Source organism: Sander vitreus, chromosome 11, assembly GCF_031162955.1.
Source record: "Sander vitreus isolate 19-12246 chromosome 11, sanVit1, whole genome shotgun sequence".
Taxonomy (NCBI): domain Eukaryota; kingdom Metazoa; phylum Chordata; class Actinopteri; order Perciformes; family Percidae; genus Sander; species Sander vitreus.
This window is the reverse complement of record NC_135865.1, coordinates 9,860,186-9,885,256: the sequence shown is the minus strand read 5'-3', so window position 1 is coordinate 9,885,256 and position 25,071 is coordinate 9,860,186. Positions and strand designations below refer to the sequence as shown.

The following is a 25,071-nucleotide window of genomic DNA, read 5'->3' as shown; positions in this document are numbered from 1 at the left end:
GTGTGTGTGTGTGTGTGTGTGTGTGTGTGTGTGTGCGCATGTGCGTGTGCGCGCGGACGCAACATGCATGCTTGTGTTGTGTGTGTAACTGATTTGGATGCATGTCCACTTTCTGCTTTTTTTCTATAATCCCCGTGTGTTACCCTTTCCGTGTATGTGTGTGTCTGTCGTGTGTGTTTGCACATGCACACATGCAGGTGTACGAGGCAGCACCTTGCCAAATTGAATGCAGCCAATACGAGTGGAGGATCGAGCCCTGGTCCATTTGTACCATCAACACTGTGGACGACCTGCCAGCCTGCGGGGAAGGAGTCCAAAGCCGTAAGATCAGGTCAGTGAGCGGCTTCCGCTTGGCAGACTGCAAGCCTGGCACTGCAACACACAGCAGGAGGGGTAGGCTGGCAACATTCCTGTAGATGGCACTCTCATTGGTCCTGACACTTGCGATGTCAGACAAACAAATTACAAAACAAACTACTGCTTCCTAATGAGAGGAAGCAGTTCCTTTTTGCACTGCCCTGTTTAGTGGTACTTAAAATAGCCACAGAGGAAATCAGTGAAGTGTTGATCTCTGTATGCACAGGTGTTGGTTTTGGTTTATGCACCATCGGAAATGTCAAACTGGGCAACGGTGTTATTGTGCACTTAAAAGTAACCTAAATGGTCTTGTTTAATATAAGCCTTCCTTAAGGTGGGAGTCACAGCCACAGATCTAAAACTGGTCCCAATCAACCACGCAGCTGCTGAAAAGGAGAAGACATTTTCAACAAGGTCCTCAATGTGATTGTAGGCCATCCAGAAGCATTTTAATCTATCATGGAATTACAGTGTATTTGTAAGAGAAATAATTCTGAATCCAAAAATCAAGTCACGTAATCTCCAATATCTCTGCATCGCTTTCACCTAGCCTCGTTCTGTTCAGTTTTTAGCCTGATAGCTAACCAGGCCTTTCCAGAGTAGCCCTTCCAAAAGCTTAGAATCTGGCCTAGAACTTCAGAGGCTTTTTTCACCGCCATCTTGGCTACTGACTCTTGACTCTTGACTGATGGCTGTGTCAACCAATCACATGAAGTTGCAGAGCCGTACCATACAGAGGACCTAAGAGAAGCCAATGTTGACTGTTGCCAAGAAGTCAAACTGAGGTCTCCAATGTCAAATTCACATGCTTGGTATATCCAAAAAGGTTGCTCTTCAAAAAGCATGGGTATTTGAAGTCATTGGAACAAAACAACCAATGCTGTCATTTATGTAGTAAAAACAGTTAATACACTTTTTGAACCCACGTTTCCGTTTTTATACAGCTAAATGTTCAGAGAACCCAGACACATTGTAGAGCCCATTTATAAATAAATGAGTTGCAAAATCTCACCTTGGAGAGGAGTGAAATCTATTTTAAGTCAGAAACCTAGAAATGTGTTTGGAAACTCAAAAAAGGACCCAGTTAGGAGTGCCCCAGAGACTAGTTATATAGCTGCATCTGTTCCTCTGCTAGGTGTGTGAAGCAGGAAACAGCGAGTGGGGAGAACAGCACGTTGGGAGACAGTCTGTGTGATCCGGAGGAAATGCCACCCAGAGCCCAGGTCTGCTTTCTGGCCTGCCCCAACGACTGTGTTGTGGCATCCTGGGGACCTTGGAGCAACTGCCCCCTGGTAAGAAGCAATAATCTAGTGACCATTTTCTTGGTTGGTTGACAGGTCGTGTGCCAAGTGGGATTATTTATTTGTCCATAATCAACAGCATATATGCAAACATTTGGGTGAAATGGCTAGATAAGCCATTGGCAATGAGAGATATTGAATAGAGGCTTTTCAGTTTTTTTAAATAACAGCACAGTATGAACCCACCGTGTTTTCAAACAGAAAGCCCAGTCACTGAATCAGTCTTGATATTGGCCTATTGTCATTCTTCTCCAAGACAATCATGTCTCACCCTCACCTGTCTTGACATCTGACTGACACTGATGAAAGATGGAGATCTTAAAAAGACACATCTTACTTCCTGATGTCCTGGAAGGAGAAATTGTCTTTGCAAATGGATAGCGTTAGTGTACAACAGGGGTACTTAGTGTAAATATGCTAGTCCACTGTAATTGGAGATATTTGTATAGCTCTGGGCCATTCCTGTACTCAGTTGGAATGAGGATGGTGTGCAGTGTGTTCAGGATTGTGATGAGATCAGCAGTGTTGTGGGGTCCGAGGGTGGCACAGTGATGAAGGAAAGCATCCTGGTTAATAACCCTGTGACAGTCCCCCACACTGTCCACATACATTCACAATGGCATAATGGCCAATGATGTTCCTTACCCATAGCCTTGTTTTAGTTGAAGCCAACTGTGTCAATAAAAATGCAATTATGGGGGATTATGTTTAGCTCCAAGACAGAATAAAATCACATAGTATCGAGAATATACCCAGAGCAGTCTTTATGGCGAAGCACAAACGGCATTAAAGTTTTGTGTTAACATCATGCTTATAGGATACACTTTGAGTACACAGTTTATCGACTCTTTTAGGTACATTGCAATTAGACTTTTGTAATGTTATTCCCCAACCTGGCTGCCAAAAGTGGATGGTTGTATTTTTTCATGAATTCTATGATTTTCATGGAGTTGATTTTAGGAAACAGTTATCCATTTGTGAACAACTCAGTGGCTTCAGGATTACGTCATAGATTTCAAACGGAACTGAAATAAACAGGAAACAATTGGCCCACCCTGACCTGTAAGGCAGGAAAACACATTCAGCATTTATCAACACCACTATGTGTTTTGGAAAATATTAGGCAATATAGTAACTAGTGCTTAAATTGTAGGGCTAAAAATGGGAAAATACTTGTTTGTGTACCTGGGTTTTTTCCTCATAGATTTCCGAGTAAAAAAATATCGGGACAAATTCTGAAAGAAGAAACACTTAACCACTGATGAAATGGTCAGGATGTGAATCAATACTTTCAAGTCCAGAGGCCATACTGTAGCTCCCTAAGGGGGGAAACATTTAATTGTCAACTCTTGGGTTTTGCTGAAGGAGAGGGTGGAGCACAGGACAAACAAGCAAAGTGGTGGAGCCACTAAACTATCCAATGTATCTGAAGATCTACTCCATTTGTATTGCCCAGATTCCTTGGGTTTAGTATTGCCAACTTCTTATTTTGTTCATTTTACTCAGTGTTTTCTACTAGTCTATAAACACAAATTTATTTTAACTGAGGTCAGGATTGCAGGATCGGTTCCACATTGGCAAAGAATCCCCAATCCCCTGTATGGGTGTGTGACAGAGGCAGAGTGAAAATGTGAGGCAGTATGTTCAATAGTTATGCACAAAAAAAATAGTTCTGTTTTTAATCTGTCAACAGCTAACGGCGCAGTTGAGCATGCAGATGAAAGGATCTGCATGTGCATGGTTGTGTGGAAACATTAGGGGCAAAATGACTGCAGTTGATTCATGAGCCTCACTCAAAGGTCCCTCATTAGGAGCTGACAGTGATTGAGGTGCATGGCGTGATACGTCAGGTGCAGAAGGACAAATGCAGCTCAACGCAAAGACCTTTATCAGTAGAATCTTACCTCTTCCCTCAGAGCTGACAGTTCCTCCACATTTTCCTTTGCTGAACCGTCGCAACTCTGCCGTCCTTATGTTAAGCCCGCCCACAAACTCTATACACAATGTGATTGGCCTGACCAGAATTAGGTTTTTCCAGCTCGCAAGCCAACGGAGAGTTGCTAGACTGACCCTGGCTGCAAATTACATTTGCTGCCGCTAGGGTGCGTCTAGATTTCTAGGCTAGTTGACTGGAGCTTCAGTACATAAATCTAGGACACTTTGTCATAATTATTATACAGTATATGCTATATCATAAGTATAATATAATACATCATAGCTGTATAGATAATGTGTCATTTTAAAAGAAAAAAATACTTATTTATTTACATTATTATTACATGTCATTTAGCTGACGCTTTTATCCAAAGCCTTTTTTGTATTTTCAAGAGCAGAAATGGGTTGATAAAGGTGGAAAAAACATTATTGATGAGTAAGTTATTTAAAATAATTCTAGAGAGCTAGATTACTTAATTTATCGTTCCATGCCCACCATGACACACAGTAAGACTGGATTTAAAACACCACTTCCGGGTTGTTGGCCAATTACACCAGGTTATCACAGTGAAACTTGCCGCCAGAGACTAATTTTACATTGCATGTAAAACATAATTATGTAAAAAGGGTTAGGGTTTCGCTGGCAAAAGAGGCATAATGAGGCTTGGGTCTTCATATTTATTTTTCAAGTTGGATTTAGCATAAATGTTGCTATACAGATTTTAGGTGGCTTGTAATTGCCTTTAGTTTTTTCCTGCCAGAAGAGGCTTAAAGTGTGCTTGGACAGGGTGGAAAGTAAAGGCCTAATTTACAAATTGCAATGGTTTTCCTAAATATGTAACATTCAAGTTTTGATGTCACTTAATTGATATTTTGTATTTATGTGTGGTAATTTAAATGGTTCAAGTGGGTCATGAAGAAACAATGATCACAGTACTTTTATATCATAAATAGACCTTTTTCAAAAACTAAAAATGTATTTTGTAAGAGCAACAACTGCAGCTCGAATTTTAATTTCAGTTTCTTTGGCTAGCGGAAGGACCCCTCGAATCCAATCTGCTACATGCCATCCCCCTCATCTCTGAAAATAAACCTGCATGCTTGACAATGACATGTTTTTTGTTGATGCTGTCATTGTTGTGCAGCAATGTGACCAAGGAACAGCAAGGAACAGAAGCAGACACATCCTCCGCCTCCCAGCCTCAGAAAACTCGGCCTGCCCAGAACTAGTCCAGTCAGAGCCCTGCGTCCTCAACAGCACCTGCTTTTCCTACCACTACACTGTGTCAGGTAGGACGATCTGCACATCAGGTCCGAGCTAGAATAAATGAGCTGAGACAAACTAGTGAGACTAATGTAGGGGTATCCCAGATATCCCGTCCACTTCGCTCTGCATCGGCCAATCTGCTTGCTGCTCCCTCACTGCAAGGGACACCTAATCACTCAACCAAACCAAGTTTTTCTGTGCTGGCTCCTAAATGGTGGAGCGAGCTCCCCATTGATGTCAGGACAGCTGAAAGTCTTCCCCCACAGGCTAAAAACACGCCTCTTCTGACTGCACCTTGGCTAAGAAGATGATGGTTATAAAAAAGAAAATTGCACTTACATGTTGCACTTACATATGGCACTTTGTATTTTGGCTTATTTGAAGCTATTGTACTTCTTCTGCTATGTGATTCTTGCTGTTCTGAGTTTGGAACTTCATGGTTGAATGCACTTATTGGAAGGCCCTTTGGATAAAACCGTCAGCTAAATACAATGTAATGTGTGTGTGTGTGTGTGTGTGTGTGTGTGTGTGTGTGTGTGTGTGTGTGTGTGTGTGTGTGTGTGTGTGTGTGTTGCAGACTGGAGTACATGCCAGCTGAGTGAAAATGCCATCTGTGGTCACGGTTCACGGCTGCGTCTCGTGGACTGTATTCGCAGTGATGGCAAGATTGTGGCGTTGCAGAAGTGCGAGCAGGTAATTACAGCGTAGTCAGACCATAAGTTCATAATGGCACACCGCAGTTTAAAATTATGACTGTACAGTTATAGTTAATGAAAAATCATGTTTGACAGTCATACAGTTATTGTGTAAATGTTTTGTCACTATGCATAGGGAGATATGAGCAGGCATTTTAGAAGTATAATGTTGGAAATTTTAACCAATGCAGATGGGGATGAGCGAATAATAAGTGAAGTGTGCCAAATTACAGAGAACGTTGGAATATTGTGCTTCATTGATAGGGGAGTATGAAGTATTGATTAATGCTGCATCACTCCACTTCCTCTTCTGTTCCGACTGGCTTATACATTATTGAAAGCCCAGTTGTCCTATTTGTTTTAGTGAAAAGGTTGTGTCTAATCTCCTAACACCTTTATGTCTCACTCAGCAGTTTGTCACCAAGCCAAATACAACTTCATTTCATTGCTTTGACTTAATTGTGCAAAGATAGATGGTGGTGTTGAAGATGCTGCAAGTTACTGTAAATTCAATAACAATGGTGGGTTGCAAACTGGATATCAGTCTTGTTGCACAACCTGCAGTTAATGTCTGGTATATCCAGAATCATATTACACTATTGAGTGAAGTGAGTTTTATGGGGATGATGGCTGTGATGCTGTTGCCGCTGTGTTGCGTGTAACAGTTCGTGAAATGGTCACGTTATTTAATCTATTGATTCGTGTACACGGACACGTTTATGTCTTTTCTTTCGTGGTGGTGAGCCCGAATTTTAAACTAATGTAGTTCAATGGGAAGCATCTTTCGTGATCACAGCACGACTACGGTAGCGAGTAGCATGAAAAGCCGCGCAGAGAGGTTGGTTGGGGTGGTCGATGGGTCAAACAACACAGGACTTTCACCCCGGAGACTGGGGATCGTGTTCCGCGTGTGACGATTCATTTCCCCGTTGTTCTTTTCCTAAACACAACCGTCCCGTTGTTGTCACGCTTCCCAGAGAGACCAGAGACCGCGTCCGTCTCCAGCGTGTGACGGTTCCTTTCCCCGTTCTTCTTTTCCTAAACACAACGGTCCCGTTGTTGTCGTGCGTCCCCCAGAGACCGCAGCCGTCTCCCGCGTGTGACGTTTCCTTTCCCGTTCTTGATGCTTCCCATTTCGTGTTGACCACCACAAAAAAGACTAGATGAACGTGTCCGTGTACACGCATCAATAGATTAAAAATAACGTGACAATTTCACGAACTGCCGTGAGACCGTGTTGAGTATAATGTACATTAACAATGTGATTCCCTCAATAAAACTTTAAAGAATGTATCTCAATAACATTTGAAGCAGGACATCTCTACTGTCCTGAAATGAACTGCAGCCTATTTAAAATATGGAAATTTGGGCGCTTCCTTTTTCTTGTTAGTGGAAATAATTAGCTAGCCCTCCTCACAGCTCTGCTCTTGTTTTCTACAGTTTGGGCTGATCAACAAGTACAGGCTATCAGAGAGCTGCATGGTTGACTGTCCTGTCAGCTGTATGCTCTCTGAATGGTCGCCGTGGGCGGAATGTTCGCACACCTGTGGTAACCAAGGTAAACAAATGTGCAAACAAACTTAACTCAAACCAATGGGAACACCAACCTGATAAACAGACACAGAGTCAGCCACATGTGCAGCGCCTCATTATTTCTTCTACTCAGGGATTCACCAAGATGTTGAATTGTGCATGAATACATTTAAATGTTTTAAAATATTTAAGAGTATGTGTAATTCAAAGCCTTATTATACAGAGAAACAGTGTGCTGAGTTTTTTTTTTTTTTTCAATGATGTATACATTAATATTCCCACTTATCATTCTGTATGAAGCCCATTTTTCTTAATTAACACGGGCAACTTTGCTTTATGAGGTCAGATTATAAGAACAGCAAGCAAGTTCATTTAAACTAAATTTTATACAGCTCATCTTTATGGACGTCATAAATGATTCAGTGTTCCTAAATAAAATATATACCCTTTGTCTACATGATTTCAAAAATGCAATTAGTAATCACAAACCTGTGGCATGCTCGTTATCACTTTGAGAAAGCCATGTTATAACCTCATGCAATATACAAAAGTTAATGATTTAACCTGGATGCATACATTGTTTCTTGGGCCCCTAGAGAGAAAACTTGTTATTCTCTTAATTAGGCAGACACAACAGTATCTTTTCATTTTAAGTTGTCGTTTTCATTCCAATAAGCTCACACTTACACACTTACAACACTCTGTCTCTCTCTGCTCTGTCAATGTTGCTGTTACTCTGTTCCTGCCACTTTCTGTTCATTCATCACACATTGGGAAACACATCTGTCAGTCTTGATGGGGGTTTTGCATCGTATCTGTGTCAGACGACGCAAGGATCTTGTTCTGTCAGGATGCCATGGGAGCGCTAATGTTTTGGTTTGATTTTTGAGATGGCGGAGCTGAACGTCCTTTTGCTGTGTCTGCCTGGGGCACACAGAGCTCAGCATCTCCCCTGGCATAACACAAACACACAGCTTCTGTCTTAACTGGATGGCTGATGGAGGCCATGCCTTTACCGAACCTCACAGGACCCAGACACTGAATTGTTACAGCATAGCAAACCCTCTCTGTGGCCAATCCTTTTTTTTACTGTTGCCATTTCCCAAACTTTCCCTTCCAGCCATTCTTAATGGCTCACTTGAACAAAACACTTGAGTAGGAAAGTATTAGATCTGATTATAAAGTGGCACGAGGACACAGATGTATGTTGCTTATTCCTCTCTGTCACAATGAAACATTTTCTAAAGAGAAGGCGCAGGATCATCATTCATATCATCATTCATATCATTATTCATTTCAGCCACTCATTTTTTAACTGTAGTTTAAGTGTGCCTTAGGTTGCATTTATCTCACCCTGACTCACATGTAGCTGTATCCCATGAATCCTATAGTGTTTTTGTTCTTTATTCACAGAGTTTTGAATTTTTGTTGGCCCTGAATGTCACTATGCATAAGATTCATACATAAAAGGCAAAAAGACCATTCAACAAGACCATTCAACATGAGAGCTCTATTCATACAGTTACACTGTAGTTCGTACACCTCCTCTGCTCTATTTGTTCTTCCCAACGGTGTGTCGGCCTTGATGTTCTGCAGGTCAGTTTCTGCGCACCCGGAGAATTCTGCAGGAGGCTAATGAGGAAGGTCGGCCCTGTCCCAACCAGCTCACCCAGATCAAGCCATGTCCCATAAGGCCTTGCTATACGTGGATGCTGAGCGACTGGTCCCCATGCACTGTCGAGGTATGGCATGCACTGTAAATGGTTGTTTGGAGGTTACAATGTTCTTCCTCCATATAAAGCATATAAAGTCATCATGTACTTACCAAGGGTGCCCAGTGCCCACTGCAAAAAACAAACAAAAAAGTTTTGGGTTTTTGTAATCGTCAGTTTTGCTCTGACTCAGTTGTTGGAGTAATGTTTTGGATGGAACCTTGTACGCATTTCAGTCAACTGTTTTACAATATTTCACTGACTTACAGGTGGCGGTAAAACAAATAATGCGCGGGGGGGGGGAAAGAAGACTGCGGTCAAGTAAACATGAATGTAAACAATGCTAGTTTTAAACATTTTCAAAGAAGGAAATGCATTCAACACATTGTTAGACTTCAAAAATACACACACTGTGTCTTGGTGAGTACCACTGAATGTAAGCACAAACTTTGTTGACGTGAAATTCCACAGGGCACCTTAAACCTCTTAAAATGTGAAAGTTAAGTTAAGCAGACAAGTGTTACAACCCAGAAAATGGTATGTTCTCCTCAACATCCCAAGGATGGTAGACAAAATATGTGTGATATTTTCACAAAGATTGGAAAAAAAATAGGTCTATTAAGTTATATAGTAGATATTCCATAGAGACCAGTGTGAACCAGTTATTAGTATTTCTGAAGTTACAGAAGAGCAACACACAATTCTCTTTCTCATTATTTTGAATCACCAGTCCGTATTGTTGGACTGGTGACTCAACTGCATGAAAACATTAAGGCAGTGGGTGGGTGGAGAACACTAAGAAGTACTGACACAGAATAGAAAGTACTACAGTAGATCACAGCATTTCTTTGCAAAATGTACCTCATATCCAAACAAGTCAAATAGAACTTCTGTAGAAAAATGATGGTAAGGAAACATCTGTTGGTAAATCTTACAACGATCACATTTGTATGTGCAGGGTGCAGAGTGTGGTGAGGGGCTTCGGAGAAGGAGCCTGTCATGTGTCGTCAATAGGGGCAACTGGCCTGAGTCTCCTCCGCAGCCAGTGGACGAGGAACTTTGTGGAGACAAACTGAGGCAGCATATCCAACAGGAGATGGAGCAGCCCTGCTTCGTCCCCTGCCCAGGTAAAGCTGCATTCAAATATACTGGATTAACATCAAATGTATCGATGTATGTGGTGTTATTATTGATGTAATTGCATGAAAAATACAGTACATTATTATTTCCTAATCAGCTTAAATAGAGCAAAACTACACAATAGCATGAATTATTTATTACTATCATCATTTTGGATTCATAACGCCATTAATTATTTGACCTGGGTTACTTCATAATCAATAATCTTGTTTTTGAATTACACTGTCCCCTCTCCCAATTGGTTGACATTTTCAGCTGCTAAATAATGATTGCAAAATCAATAAAAGTCATACATTAACTAACTAATGACCCTTTTAGCCCCACATTATCTGGTCAAACACTTGCAATAACAACGTGTGGGGGGATAAAACCACAATGTCAACTTGGATAGAAGAAAGATCATGTTTTCTTAATACAGTTCCTAAAAGCGTCAATGCTACAAAAGTCAATACTGAGTAACTAAAAGTGAGACAGGTTTTACAATGAAGTACGCTAATGATTTCTTACACCACATAATGTAACAACCCAGAAATATATAAAGAGTGAAAAATCATCCTGTGCTAACTGGTGGGGCAACATGAAAATGATGGACTGTATGTTGTCCCTCTAGAAGCCAAATCTGAAGCTACTGAAGTCATGAACCTCATCACAATGTTACACTACTTTATTTGACACCTGTAAAAGGAACTAAGATCCAACAGGCTCCACAAAAGCAAATCATGTTTACTTCGAGTTCCTGAATCAAAATCTAAAGGGAAACAATTGGCCCATCATCTTAAAAATAAGAAGATTTGTCTCATATGCCATCAAATAAATACAAACTCATTTAATTTGCCATTTAATTAGACAATGACAACCAGTCTAAATTGATTGGCTGTTGATTATGACTATTATATGTCTGTGTTATAAAAGCTACAGGAGATGTGTTAAAGCATATAATTTAGCAAAGCTGCATGAAAACATTAAGGCAATGTGTGGGTGGAAAACACTAAGAAGTACTGACACAGAATTTAAAGTACTACAGTAGATCACTTACTTTAGCATTATGCCCTTTATAATATTCCAATGTCAGCTCAACATACATACATACAGACATACATACATACATACATACTAGGTGTGCATGATTCAGAAAATGTCACAATTCGATTCGATATCGATTTTTAGGCTCAAGATTTGATTCAAAATCGATTTTCGATTCAAAAACGATTCTAGATTAAAAAAACGATTCACAATATGTAAATGTAGTTACTTTTCCCATGTGATTGCAGTAGACATACAATTTAAAATAAAATAAAAAAATGGATATATATATATATATATATATATGTATGTATATGTATATATATATATATATGTATATGTATATATATATGTATATGTGTGTATATATATATATATATATGTATATATATATATATATATATATACATACATACATACATACATGTCTTTATGTAATTTCTAACATCACTATACTATCTTAAAATATCCCTGCAGCAACTTATTATATTTCTCTGCCATCAACATTGTATTTGTGCCTCGTGGCTTTATTCAGCTTTATGTTAGTGTTTCAAATTTTATAGTAACATATGTTGTTTAATTGGGACTTGATTTGCCTGTCACAGGTGTTTCGATCCTAGACAAATTACACCACTAAACTGCATAATTTCCTTGGATCCTCTGTCCTGGTCAATAATTACTAAGTAAATCAGCTGCTAATTACACAGAGATTGCACATAAAATGTAAATGAATGGTCCTGCATGTCCGTGTGCTTAAATCTATTTAGCAGTACAGCACTGTACAGCCGCAGCCACAGTCTCCTCCATTGTTTAAGTAGACAATGAACCATGTAATGCCTAATTCAGGCTTGATGAGGACCTTCCAACATATAGACAAAAATAAAATGTAACCTAAAAACACAGTCTTCTGTCACACAGTGCTTTTAATTAATACTTTTGACAAGGACATTAGAGACCCATGGCATTGCCATGGTTTTTCAATTGTATTTGGTCTATCTTACCATTATAAAAATCACCACAGCAACAAGAAGCCAGCAGATCTTAGTTGACAGATATCCCATGATGCCGACTGGTGTTTTTTTTATTATCCATTTCTGGGCCTCAGTGTGAATGTAGCGTTTGCCATAAGCAAGGGAGCTGCTGGCCAGCTGGCAGCGATGACCTGCTTCACTTGTCACTTGTCTGGCTTTCCACACTAAAAAAATCTATAATGAAGCTTTATGGTTCTTCGGCACATTAAGTTGGCGTTCAAGCCAGCTACATAAATAACATATTGTATCAGATTTTTTTGTCCTTTTTCAAAGAGAAACACAATCGTTATCATCTGATCAAAAAGACATCTCTGATCTCCTTTGTCATGGCTCTGGCCAGGCAAGGCTCTTGGAAGCTTTTGCTATACCGTAATATAACGTCCTGCAGTGCTTGCTTTTGCTCATCTGTCTCTCACTCTCTTCTGATCCTCGCCCTGATTCATCACTCATCCCGCCTTTGCTGCGAGCCTTGGCTCAGGATCAGAAGTGTTTAATGGCTGGAGCAGATGTGTGTGTATTTGTGTGTCTGTTGGTGTGAAGGTGGCAGGCACAGTGTGGGGGCCAGGGGAGGGGTTATCAACATGTATGTGATGTACAGTATGTGTGTGTGTGTGTGTGTGTGTGTGTGTGTGTGTGTGTGTGTGTGTGTGTGTGTGTGTGTGTGTGTGTGTGTTGCTGCATCCTGCAGCTTTAGCCACAGCATGTTTCCACAGGCATAGCAGCATGAGAGAAGGGCTGATGGAGTGGATCTGTATAAAGATGAAAGATAATGAATGCGTCAATCCACACAGACAGTCACTAATGGGCATTCAGGGCAGAGAATCAGAGGGTTCTTCTGGCTAAGGAGCTGTGGCAGAGTGTGATATTATCACTACAAGCTGACCCTATCAAGGTTAAGATTACATAGAAATGAAAGTGTTGGTGTATTATTTGTAAACTCACACATTACATCAACCATTATCCACTTAAACATTTCCCAAATCAAATATGTTTTGCTTCTCCTCAGAGACACATTTCAGTATTGGTTGTTGCCTATACAGTTGGACTCACAGTTATAGCTTGTATTGTATAATTTATAACTCTGGTTGGTCTATTACTTCTGAATACCCATTGGGCTGTCTGAGTAATTTGTTTTTATGCATTTGGTGCATTATCAGCTGCAGATGTGTGCTGAAGTTGCTTCCGATTTCTTCTAAATGTTCATGGAGCTTGTAGGGGAGCCAATAAAATGTTCCCTGAAATAGTGTTGGCAAGCTGAATATAAACCACCCTCAAGTATCAGAAAGGAAAGTCTGACAGTGTTATTGATGAAGTTGTGCCTATCAGTGATGTTTTTCTGTCTCTTTCTGCCCTCAGGAGACTGCCATTTGACTGTGTGGTCGTCTTGGAGCTCTTGCCAGCTGACCTGCCTGGAGGGGCGGAGTTTTGAAACCACCGGTCGCCAAGCTCGCTCTCGAGCTGTGATCATTCAGGTCATGGAGAACCAGGGCAGCTGCCCACATCAAGTCTTTGAGACCCAGCCCTGTAAAGGTACTGAGGAAACCATGTATATACATACTGTATGTCGGAAAACCTTATATATTGTAATATATTGTGATGAGAGTCATCTTAACACAACTTTATTTGAAAGCTCTTAAGAACCCACGATACGCTACTTGCTCAGCACCAAACAGCAGACATACAAAGCGAATGACTACCTGCTGAATGTAGTGGAGCATTTATCTGCTAAAGAGCCAAATATTTTCCTCAGGAGTTTGGGGTGTCCAAAAACAGCTAAAAGGAGAGTGGACAGAAACTACAAATTAATGTTAATGCGGCTTTGTGTGTGCTTGATGTGTAAATTAGAAATTGTTTCCAAACACGTTAGTTAACTGACCCTAAGTAGACCGAAAAATCTATCTGTTAATACGGTTCAAAAGGTAACTCAACACCAAGGTGAAACATATTGTTTCACCAACCCTTTCCCGTCTCAAGGCTTTTACACCTGTTACCACACCCAGCTGTGTACTGGACACGCCCCGAGTACACTTCTACATCACTGCAGCTATGGGGGAGAACCCCAACCACTGGAGGTCAGCAAAAACAAGGTTTTAATTGGTTTTAAGTTGGCCTTTATTCTCTCTATAAATGGACAACCAATTAGGGGAGAAGCTTTGGATATTTAAATACGAAAGCTGATCCCTTAGATGGATCAGTGAAGTGGAAATTGTCTCCTAATAAACGTTCACTATACTTGAATTCTACTAATGAGGGCCACAGAAGAATTTCTATTCCATCCTGTTGACCTTTCTCTATATCGATGATGTTTCATTTCCGGGATTGTTCAGGTGCATTTTGGTCGCCTAAAAATGTCTTGTTCCTTGTCGGTAGCACCCTGCCAACCAAGCTAGCTGGCTAGCGTTAGCTGGTAAGTTAAGGGTAAGTTTGCCAGTTTTCTGTGTACTGTTGTACATGCAGATAAAAGGCACCAGTACCCGGAGGTCCTTTTTTACTTGCTGGCAAAACTCCGCCCAGTGACTTGCATCCACCTATAGAAAACTCTGTAGCTTTCACTCTTTAGTCATCTTCACCAGCTCAACCCTCTCGTCCAAAAATCGTCACGTCCGGCTTAAAAACCAAGATGGCGACGGCCAAATTGCCAAACTCAAAGGCTTTAAAACGGCGGTCCACAAACCAATGGGTAACGTCACCTCTGCTACTTCCATTATTTTTACAATCAATGGTAATGGGGCACTATTACCTTGGAAATTCATAAGGGGAGTATTTGCACCTTGACATAACACTCATCAACCCACACACTGCCACAGCTCTTAACAGATATTATGGATTTGAGGCTTCTTTTGGATTCAATAACTATACACCTGTCTGTACTGAGGTAAAAGGTGAAGTGTTTTTTAAATAGCCAGCCCTGCTGTAAATGGCAGTGATTGTAATGGCAAAGTCATAATTGAAGCTGTGTCACAGGTTAGCACTTAAAAATTATAAATACGGTTAAAAGGCTACCATTAAAGTGTCAGTATTTGAACATACAGTAGAAAGGTCATGGGTGCTACACCACCTATCCAATTTTGATGAAAGATAGAGGCATCTAATAACTAACTGACCGAAGAGGGATGAGTGTATTACACAGGGAAGTACTGTATGTATTGATTGTTTTTGAATCTCTACTGCAGTTTTAATTTTTAACATCCATTTTGTGTTTGTTTCATTCATTGTACTATTTTTGATTGCGGCACCTATTTAGGCCAACACCCTTTTTCCCTCATTAATTAGCTTCTTGTAAAGATGCATGTATAATGGTAATTGTCATGTTGGCATTCATTATAATACTGCACACCTGTGTAGCTAAATGTATGACTTTCATCTAAAAGATACTGTGTTTAAAGGCCGTTCCTGCTGTGTTTGTTCTATTTGTAATCTTGCTATAAAATTCAACACTGCATGTGTGGCTATATATTTTTTAATACATAAAATCAGGCTCAGGTGTCTTTGGCTATTCTTCTCTTCCTTCTTGTCTTCCCCCCCAGGTAAATAAGAGCCTTCCTTTTAGAAGATAAGAGGTGTTTTTCATTTCCAACCGAGTTCTACCATCTCATTTCCTCCAAATATGCCTCCATCTTGTAGCTCACTTCTTTTTTGTGCCCTTTTCCTTTCACTACAAACATAATACATAAATATCTTACTTTATAATATAAGGTGGTGGTTAGTAATGTCCATGGGAGCCTGACGACAGGGCGGGATGCCCAATACAAACTGCTAATGAGCATCGTCTCTTCCTCTCTGCCATTGCTACAGGGGGGAAATGCCACAGTTACCAGTGGAGGACTGGAGGATGGAGCAACAATGAGAGAGCAGTGTGGTGTCAGCGCTCAGATGGTGTCAATGTCACAGGTGAGTATAGTTGCCGTGTCTTGTGGCGTTGTGCAGAAGCTCGTAAGAACACACATTCTTAATATGAAATATGAATATCTATGTACTGTATATCTGGCAGTTCTGTGTTTGTTCCCCCTGCACTGAACTGAATCTGTTCATGCAGCAAAAAGCTGCTTGGGGTCTCATTTTTTTAAATTCAGTCTGGATCACATGAATATGTGCTACAATATCAGATTGTTTGATTGCTCAAAAAGGAATTTGTAAGCATTGCCATGACAGTAAGTGAATTTTCTTTAATTCATTTGAGAAAGCTGTCACACTGGTAATTTTGGCAGAGGTGGTTGTAGCAGGTGGTTTACAATGGATTTCCTTGTTGGTTCAGGAGATAATTGAAACGTTTGAAAGCAAGTGAGAAGGTAGGATACAAAAACGGATGTGATGTATTCACAATAGTTAATCTCAGTTTACAATAGCATTACACTTTATATGGGTTATGCACTCTGTACTTTCTATCTCTAACACACCCGCGCACGCACACACACACACACACACACAAAGAATAGTTTTAGCATAGTGTTCTAGTTGAATTTAACACCTTATTTGATCTGCCTATACTCAGTGCAGCCACCATTGATTTCTCCTCTCCCTCTTAACATAAGTAATCAATAAGCCAGACTCTGAGCTGGGAGGCTTTCAATCCATATAAATATAATCATGCATTTGTGTTTGTGGGAAGAAAAGCAGGCGTAGAGAAAGAGAACAAAGGTAATAGCGTTGTGGGAACGAAAGCTTTCGGCGAGTTTGATGTGCTGTAAATAGTGGGTGAATGTGATCTTATCGCTGTAAGGAAGTGTTTCTGGCAAATATGAGCCCAGGAGAAATAACCTCCTTCTGCAGAGAAGGCAAGAGCCCAGGCATTACTCTTTGATATTTTGACATTCAATTTTCCATGTTGGAATTAAAATGTTCACAGATTGATCAAGGACCTTGATAGGCAACTGAGCCCATTAATCAGGTGTGACAGTACATTTATTTAGTGATCAATGGCTAAAGGAACAGAAATAAGAACCTGTTGTCTCTTCCTCCAGGGGGTTGTTTCCCACAGAAAAGGCCGACCACAGTCAGACACTGCCATCCCGCGTGCACTAAACCCTTCTCTCACTGCACACCGGTAAGATCACTGTACTTTGATCAGGCAGCTGTGATCTGTGTAATTCTCACTGTGTTTTTTGCTGCTTCCACCTGCTACCACGTTCTAGGTAATGAGTTAAATGGATTTTGACAGATGCCATTTCTAATTGTCAAGAACAGATATTTAAAGCATAATTACATTAATACCAATGAGTGTGGGCTCAGTCTCAGTTAGACTCCACATAGATTGGGGGGAAATTGCACACAAGCACCTATGAAAATGACATAGAATAGCCTAAACTTGACGTTTTACTGCCCCTTAGAGTACCCTTCATGTAACTGCACTTAAGAAATGCAAAACAGTGTCACTGATTTATTTAGGAAGCATTTGACATGTGATCTTATTTAATAGAATTTTAAATGCTTAACGCAGATGAAATATCTTAACAATGTGTCAAAAGTAGAGTGTACAATGCTGTGATCTGGTGTATTGCATTTGGTTCCTGTGTGTGTGTGTGTGTGTGTGTGTGTGTGTGTGTGTGTGTGTGTGTGTGTGTGTGTGTGTGTGTGTGTGTGTGTGTGTGTGCGTGCGTGCGTGCGTGCGTGCGTGCGTGCGTGCGTGCGTGCGTGTGTTTTTGCCTGGCTGGGGCTTAATTTCATCAGTGTTTAAATCTTGGAAGTGCTGGTGTAATCTACCCCCTGAGGAGCACAGTTTAATGTCAGGATTTGGATAAATCAACCTGCGTCACTAGCAGAAATTGTTTTAAGAGAGTCGAGTAAAGCAGAGTAGTCCCTAAACATGGCAGAGTGGTTTGTCAGCAGTGTTTTGCATCAGTGGGAAAGTAACGATCGCAGTCGTCTTGTGTTGACTGTAAGTGATGTTCTCCGTCCAATGCAGAGCGGAGTGTGTGGGTGTGAGAAGGGTTACACTGAGGTGATGACCACACATGGCTTCTTGGACTACTGCACCAGAACCCCAGGGGTGGATAACAACAAGAAAGCTGATGTGAAAACCAATTCTGGAAGATTAAAACCAGGGCCGTCTCAGGCTCAGGACCTCTTCAGCGAGTGGACATTACGACCTGTTGGCCCAGGTACTGAAATGGAAATAATCTTTACAGCTCGACCAATGTGCCTGAGATCATTCGTGTCTTTGAACCTGCCTTTGTAGCTCTAGAATCACTGGCTGGGGGTGGAATCCACTGTAGATCAATGCCTCATCATTAAATGCTGTAAAAAATAAATAAAAAAAAGCTTAGTGGACCATAAAAATGTCAAGAAATTCTAGTTGCTCCTCTGCAGTATGTTGGAAACATGCACACACTTCTTTATTCTAAAATGCGAGAAAAAAAGTTCTAAAGATCACCAGACAAAAGATGTAGACGTAAATATATTCAAAACTTTGTATTAAAACTCCTTTTTGATTGCACAGATGGAAGAGTAAAGCTGTGGGTTTATGCCGTGACTGCTGTTGGATTCATCTTAATACTCTTCGTTATTGCATTATCATTCCTGGTCTGGTATGTACTATATTGCTTTCTTAACAGATTCCTCACATTTTTAAGACCAAAAGCGCTATTGTAGGCCGCACACATTGTAGGTGAGAACAGACGGAACACACGGAGAAGCAAAGCTAATTCCTAATCATCTGCTTTTCTTTGAGAAAAAAAAACCCTGTCAAGAGTTATATTCCTAACAGTATTTTGTCTGCTGTGTGCAGCTGCTTTCAGATAATGGAATTATTTGTTAAGAATGAAAACAAGTTGGGTTGCTGCTAAATCAGATACACTTTTTGTTGTCTATTTCTTTCAGTAAGCCATCCAAAACCACTAAGACGTCTTCTCCACCGCAGAAGCCCTTGACCCTGGCCTACGATGGTGACATGGACATGTAACCAGGCTGCTATACCTCGAAAGGACGCGCTCGGCCTCGGACAGACTCTTGACTGCGTTCAGATTGTTAGCAAGCACGTCCATCACATACCACTGATTGTTGGCCAGTTTGAGCTTGGGTGACTATTTGCTGTAGTGCCAATTGTATTACAAAAATGCAGTGGATAGCGACGATCAAACCTGATTTGCTGCTGAAGGGCAATGTAGCCCATAATTATGGCTTCAGTCAACTTTCCTCCCCTAGGAAGAGGAACAAAAGCCAAATATGGTGGAAATGAGATAAAAGGTCTCTAGACATAGGAAATAAATGGACCTCTAGTTTCTTTTTTTAACTGCTTGCAATGTGAACGCACAGTTGAAGCACTGTTTGCAACCCACAAGTCACAAGGACTCCTAAAAGGCAAAGACTAAATGGATTTTTGCGTTTTATTGTGTTAAAAATCAGAGGGACCACCTGATTATTTGTCTCGTATTTGAGTGGTGAGGGAGACAAAACATCTTGAGTCAGCAGTCACTCATACCATTCAAAAACGCAACAACAAAACATTTGGCATTTGACTTTGTCTTTCCAGTGCTGGATCTTTGTAAAAAGAAAATGTCACACGCCTTTTGGCTTAACAGCCTTTTTTTGAATTTCTGAGAATAAACAAGATGCTCTATGCACTACATTAGTGCTGATTCACTTTTGTTTGTTTTTCCTTTCAAATGACTTTTCTAGTGTTTTAATTGTAATGCAAGTTGTTGCTGTCAGATTGTGTTTTGTTGATGATGCCATATGTTGTGTATATGTGGAGACCAAAAGCAGGCTAAAACAATGATACAGTAATTTTTCTCCTCCCTGATTCTCATAAGACTTCTCGAAATTGTGGATTTTTTTTGTTCCTGACACATGGCAGACTGTGTTGTTGGTCAACATGGTCAAGAATTAACAGCAAACAACACACACAGACCTTTTAATGCTAATTATCAAATGCCAGCATGATGAAGATCATACCTCACACACACTTTTACATCAAATCATGCAAGCAAGAAAGCACTGATTACCAAAACAAATACAAGAATGGAGATGGTGAATTATCAGCAGTATCACACACAGTGTATTCTTAGAGCAAAAATGCTTTACTTTTCACAAGGATGTCATACATTTGTTTACACCATTTATTTCAATGTATTACATCCATTTTCAAAGTCATTTGACAGAGCAAGACGAGCTACACGTTTTTGACAACATTGTGTTCTTTGCTTCCTCTTTTATTTCAGTTTTTGGACCACAAAGACAGGGCTCAAAACATGACAGCAAATACCAAATATGTGTGAGCACAAATTAATTAGGTCATCTCTCATTTCTATTTCTCTAGCTCATGCACAAAAACAATGACTTTTCGGTAACACTTTCTATGAAGACCACATCTATAGTGTGTCATGGGGGCATAGTGAATTATAATGCATTTACATTTTTTTAAATAATCTATGCTGCATCATAAGTCGTTATGTAAGTCGCCAAAATGCAGAGAATCACAAATAACATTTGTCTGCTTTGGGAAGGGAACCTTCATGATATATTGAAAGTAAGAAAAAGATTACATTTACATTTTGTAAAGCTTTATTTTCATTATGGATGAAAAGTTGGAGTGTTCTAACAAACAATCAACATCAACAAAAATTGACAAAATGTATTTTGTGTTTTTCTTACTTTGAATATATCATATAGGTTTTATAACTTAATGTTGCATTCCTAACACAGACACATTTTACTTGAAATTTCCCTGCATGGTTTATTAACATTTTGGTGTCTTACATAATAACCACTGCATGCAAATGCATTACACTTTACTTACCACCAACAATGAAATGTTATGATGAAGCATGCATTACTATAGATGCATCAATATGAACTTTACTTTACTTAACACATACAATGATAACTTATGACACTGCATGGACTATTATAGCACACTATGAGTCCTAACTACATTTGATAGTTGGTATGTATAGGTGATAATAGTCATAATGTATTTTAAGCCCCATCAGTCTAGAGCATCAATAAGACACTTGAACTTATAATTCATTATATATATCATTATATATATATATCATCTATAATGTTTTATGACTGTTGATATAGTGCATAAGAAAGCATTATGTGTAGTAATGAAGCATTTTAAATGTTTTATAGTTCCCTATGAATGCCCTCATAGAAAGTGTCACTGACTTTTCTTTTATTCGGCCCTGGAATTGTTTCAGATTTCCACTGACAGTATAAGGCATCCACAATCTTATTAAAGCATCTTCATTTTTTTTTTTTCATTTAATCCTCTTGGCCCCCTTGGGAGCATAGGGTGTCCACCATGGATCTCCACCTCACTCTCCTCTGCGCTAAGGTCTTTACTTCTTGCCAGGAGGTCCCCGTCTTGGTCAGTTCATCAAGCGTGGACCGCCTCCAGTTGGATTTAGGTCTCCCTAGCTTCCTCTTACCTTGGGGATTGTAGTCCAGAGCTTGTCTTGCTATGTTCCTCGGGTCCTTCCTAAGTGTATGACCGATCCATCCCCACTTTCTGGATTTGATTTCAATGTGGATTTGCTCCAGGTTCATGCGTCTCCACAGGTCTACATTTGTAAAACATCTTAGTGGACCATAAACGCTTACATTTAGTATCATTTAGTCACGGATACTTCAGTGGACCATAAACGCTTACATTTAGTATCATTTAGTTATGGATCCTTCAGTGGACCATAAACGCTTACATTTAGTATCATTTAGTCATGGAGCCTTCAGTGCATTATTCATACGACCCAGTGGAGAATTAAGTTGCTTAAACTTGGTGGTTTTGGCACTGACCAGAGTTTACGCTGTTTCTCTTTCTGCCTCCACAAACTGAAGACACACAAGACTTGGTCTTGTATTATCTGACCTCCTTCTGAATGTATTTTACCAGTAACTCTATAATCATAGTGGTTGTACAAATACAGTTGTTACATGTTGTAATAATTGTATTTACACAGCTGATTGTATGTAAGCATGCTTGATCCATTTTGGCAGAAAGTGCTCCGAGTGGCCTTGCAAAGATTCTGTTTTACAAGTTGCCAAACATTTTAGAGTTGTTTCTTTCAGGCAGTGTTTCTACACTAATATTTGGCCAACAAAGGGACATTTGGTAAATGTTAGGTCAATGTGAAATCCAGTTGTGAGATATTGATAATCTCTAGATAACAGAATCAACTAAATTAGCTGGGCACATTTCCATTATAAAACAAAGCACAGCCAACTTCTGACATATTGGGTTTTATCCAAGAAAATCTAAAAGTATGTTCACTCATTGTTTACAGTGCCATGCAATTTGTGTTACTATTGTGTGTACATGGAGAGCTGGACGAAAATGCAAATAAATTGTGGAACCATGTGGAAAATAAAAAATTCTTTCCTTTTTGTTGCACATTTCAGAGTTTAAACTGAGTGAAATCTTTTCGAGAGAGATGCTCTAGTCCTACTGTTATCTTCATCGGCTCCTTGACGCTCAAATTTTGATAAACTGTAATTACTGATAAAGGCTTTGAGGCAGAGCCCAGAATATGTAAGCAGCTGATAAGATTCATCTTGCCCTTCAGTCAGATTCCCATTCTGTTAGTCCCAGGATGCTCGCAGGTTGTGAGAGAAACAGTGTTTAAATATGTTGGCTAATCCAATTTATTTATTTAAGACTGTCACTTTTGTTTAAGAGAGGGTTGAATTCAAATGCTTGTGTCATGGCCATCTGATCAGTGGCAAAGACGTGGGCTGATCTTGTCCTGTCCAATTAATGTCATTTTAGTAGCTTTCAAGACATATTTGCATGGTTTTACTGCACACGTGAGCAGTTTGACAATGGCATTGTCTAGCTTTACTCAGAATGCAACTATTTCTGCAAGCTGGTTCATTCTAATAAACGTTTTCAGCAGAGATAGAGCTCAATGGATGTCGAGCAGGAACAATGCATAATTTCCTAAAATAATGAATGTTTATTATAATTTATTTTCGAGTTACTATGTGCTTGTTTTCACCCCAGCAGAGTCAAAACTTTGCTGGTGATGTTTTGTCTTTTCAAACTGAATCTTTTACTGCATTTTTTGGAGAAACAAAAATATATATTATGCTATTTATGGAATTTAGCCTGTATTGAAGATCATTTTTTGATAGTAGAGAACAGCAGCAAGACAGAATAGGAAGCCATGCGACGGAAGTCACCAGCTGGAATTGAACCAGGAATCACAGTTGCATGTTGCTTGTCCATCACAGACATCTGGACCAACATTAGCCTGCATATCTTTAACACATCGACGTGTTATGGTCAAAGAGGTGTAAATGCCTGGGACTCCCCTGAAGTCAGTCTTAATCAATAGATGAAATGTGTGCAATATCAAACAGCAAGTGCAGTTGCCACTGACTTTAGTAAATTACTACTGCTGAACAAGATGTTTAGATTTCAGGGATTTGGGAATGGGGAGTCTTTATAAGTCCAGGATTGACTGATTGTTTCCACTGTTTTGCTCTGCTATAAAACTAAAAAAAGGACAGCAATGTCGGTTGTATCACTTTGAAATATCTCCACAACTAATTGAATGGATTGCTATAATATTTAGGACAGACATTCATGGTCCCCAGAGGATGAAGACCCCTGACATTGGTGATTCCTTCTTTTTGCAACTATTGGATACATTGTCATACCATTTGGTACAGACATTCATGTTCCCTTCTGGATGAATTGTAGTATGATCCCTTAACTTTTTATCTAGCGCCATCATCAGGTCAAAAGTTAAATTGTCTAACACTTAGGCTTGTAAGTATTTGGTTTATGACCAAATACTTGCTGTGCCTAAGTACAGCCTCACAGAGCTGCAAGCCTAGCTGTCGACTCTCATTAAATATGACCTTTGTGTAGAGTATTACATAACGTGTGAGTGTGTGTGTGTGTGTGTGTGTGTGTGTGTGTGTGTGTGTGTGTGTGTGTGTGTGTGTGTGTGTGTGTGTGTGTGTGTGTGTGTGTGTGTGTGAAAGAGAGAGACAGACCGAGACAGACAGTTGTTTACTTTGATATCCTAATGAGTATCTGGTACAGAGTTGGTCAGACTGAGTTTCTGCTTCATCAGTAGCAAGCAGGCGTTCAATCCAAAGATGTGAAGCTTGGCAGAAAAATACTTTTTGTCTTCTCGGTTTTAGGTACAATTGTTCTTATTATACGAAGACCAGCACCTTGCATTTTGAGAGCACGGAGTGGCACATTAGGAGAAAAATGATAAGATGTTGCATAGATAAGATGGTGCAAGCTCATGTAATTATTAGGGACTTTGAAGTTTAGCCTGGCTTGAACTCGGAGCTAATGAGGGGAGGACAAATCAATGTAATATGGTCAAGTTTCTGAGTTTTAGTTCATGCTCTGGCAGCAGTATTTTGTATAAGCTGAATGTTTCATTCACAAAAGTAAATAGGATGTTGCAATAAAAACAATAGTTTTCTTCAAGATGAAGAAATCATGATGTATTGATTCATGTTAACATTTGTCAGTTTTTAGGGGCAAAAAACAAAGTTTGAGGATTGCACAAATTCAACTGGGAAAAACTGTCTTTAATGTACTTGAATAGAACTCTCATGGCCCCAGTCTCCAAATAACGCAGAAAACATGTGACTAGGTTCTAAACCATAGGTGGTGGGGTCATCAATAGAGGCAGTGAATGTCCCGAGGATTCACTGACTGACATCTTTGAGACATATTCACCACTGGGGCACATGTCTAAAAAGGAAAATTGTTATTGTCTTTTACAATATCTTAACAACTACATGATGAACCCCTGGCTACTAAACTGACTCAAATCTCCTTCCAGGTTTCATTCCCTGGATTAAAATCTTATCATGATGGGGTCTGTGGCCTAATTACAATCTAATTTGGGTTCTTGGCCTAATTCTTGTCTGACATTATAACAACTGGGAAAAAAGGGAGACATTGATAAGCCAGGATACATTTCCTTGATTATCTTCCCTTTAAATGAAAGCATTTAGTCTTGTTTTTATCCCAAACTGACCATCCTCTGTTGGAAAGCTATGGCATAGTCTATCTGTCTTTATAGATGTCTTTTAGAGCAATATCATAGTTCACATTTCTGCTGACCTTATCAAAGCATGCTTCCACTTTAAAAATATTTTTCCAGG

The 25,071-nt window shown here is 39.8% G+C and overlaps 1 protein-coding gene across 1 annotated transcript in view; it reads left to right on the top strand.

Annotated features, from left to right (window-relative positions):
- thsd7ba (thrombospondin, type I, domain containing 7Ba) overlaps window positions 1-22,290 on the top strand; it is a 171,992-nt gene extending 149,702 nt beyond the window's left edge. Inside the window, exons 18-30 of the mRNA XM_078262875.1 lie at window positions 198-331; window positions 1,493-1,649; window positions 4,739-4,883; window positions 5,438-5,553; window positions 6,996-7,113; window positions 8,685-8,830; window positions 9,759-9,927; window positions 13,351-13,524; window positions 15,790-15,885; window positions 16,956-17,038; window positions 17,897-18,092; window positions 18,431-18,518; window positions 18,811-22,290. Coding sequence (XP_078119001.1) covers window positions 198-331; window positions 1,493-1,649; window positions 4,739-4,883; window positions 5,438-5,553; window positions 6,996-7,113; window positions 8,685-8,830; window positions 9,759-9,927; window positions 13,351-13,524; window positions 15,790-15,885; window positions 16,956-17,038; window positions 17,897-18,092; window positions 18,431-18,518; window positions 18,811-18,892 — 1,704 coding nt within the window. The 3' untranslated portion in view covers window positions 18,893-22,290. The remainder of the gene's footprint in view (window positions 1-197; window positions 332-1,492; window positions 1,650-4,738; window positions 4,884-5,437; window positions 5,554-6,995; window positions 7,114-8,684; window positions 8,831-9,758; window positions 9,928-13,350; window positions 13,525-15,789; window positions 15,886-16,955; window positions 17,039-17,896; window positions 18,093-18,430; window positions 18,519-18,810) is intronic.
- The last annotated feature ends 2,781 nt before the right edge of the window (window positions 22,291-25,071 follow it).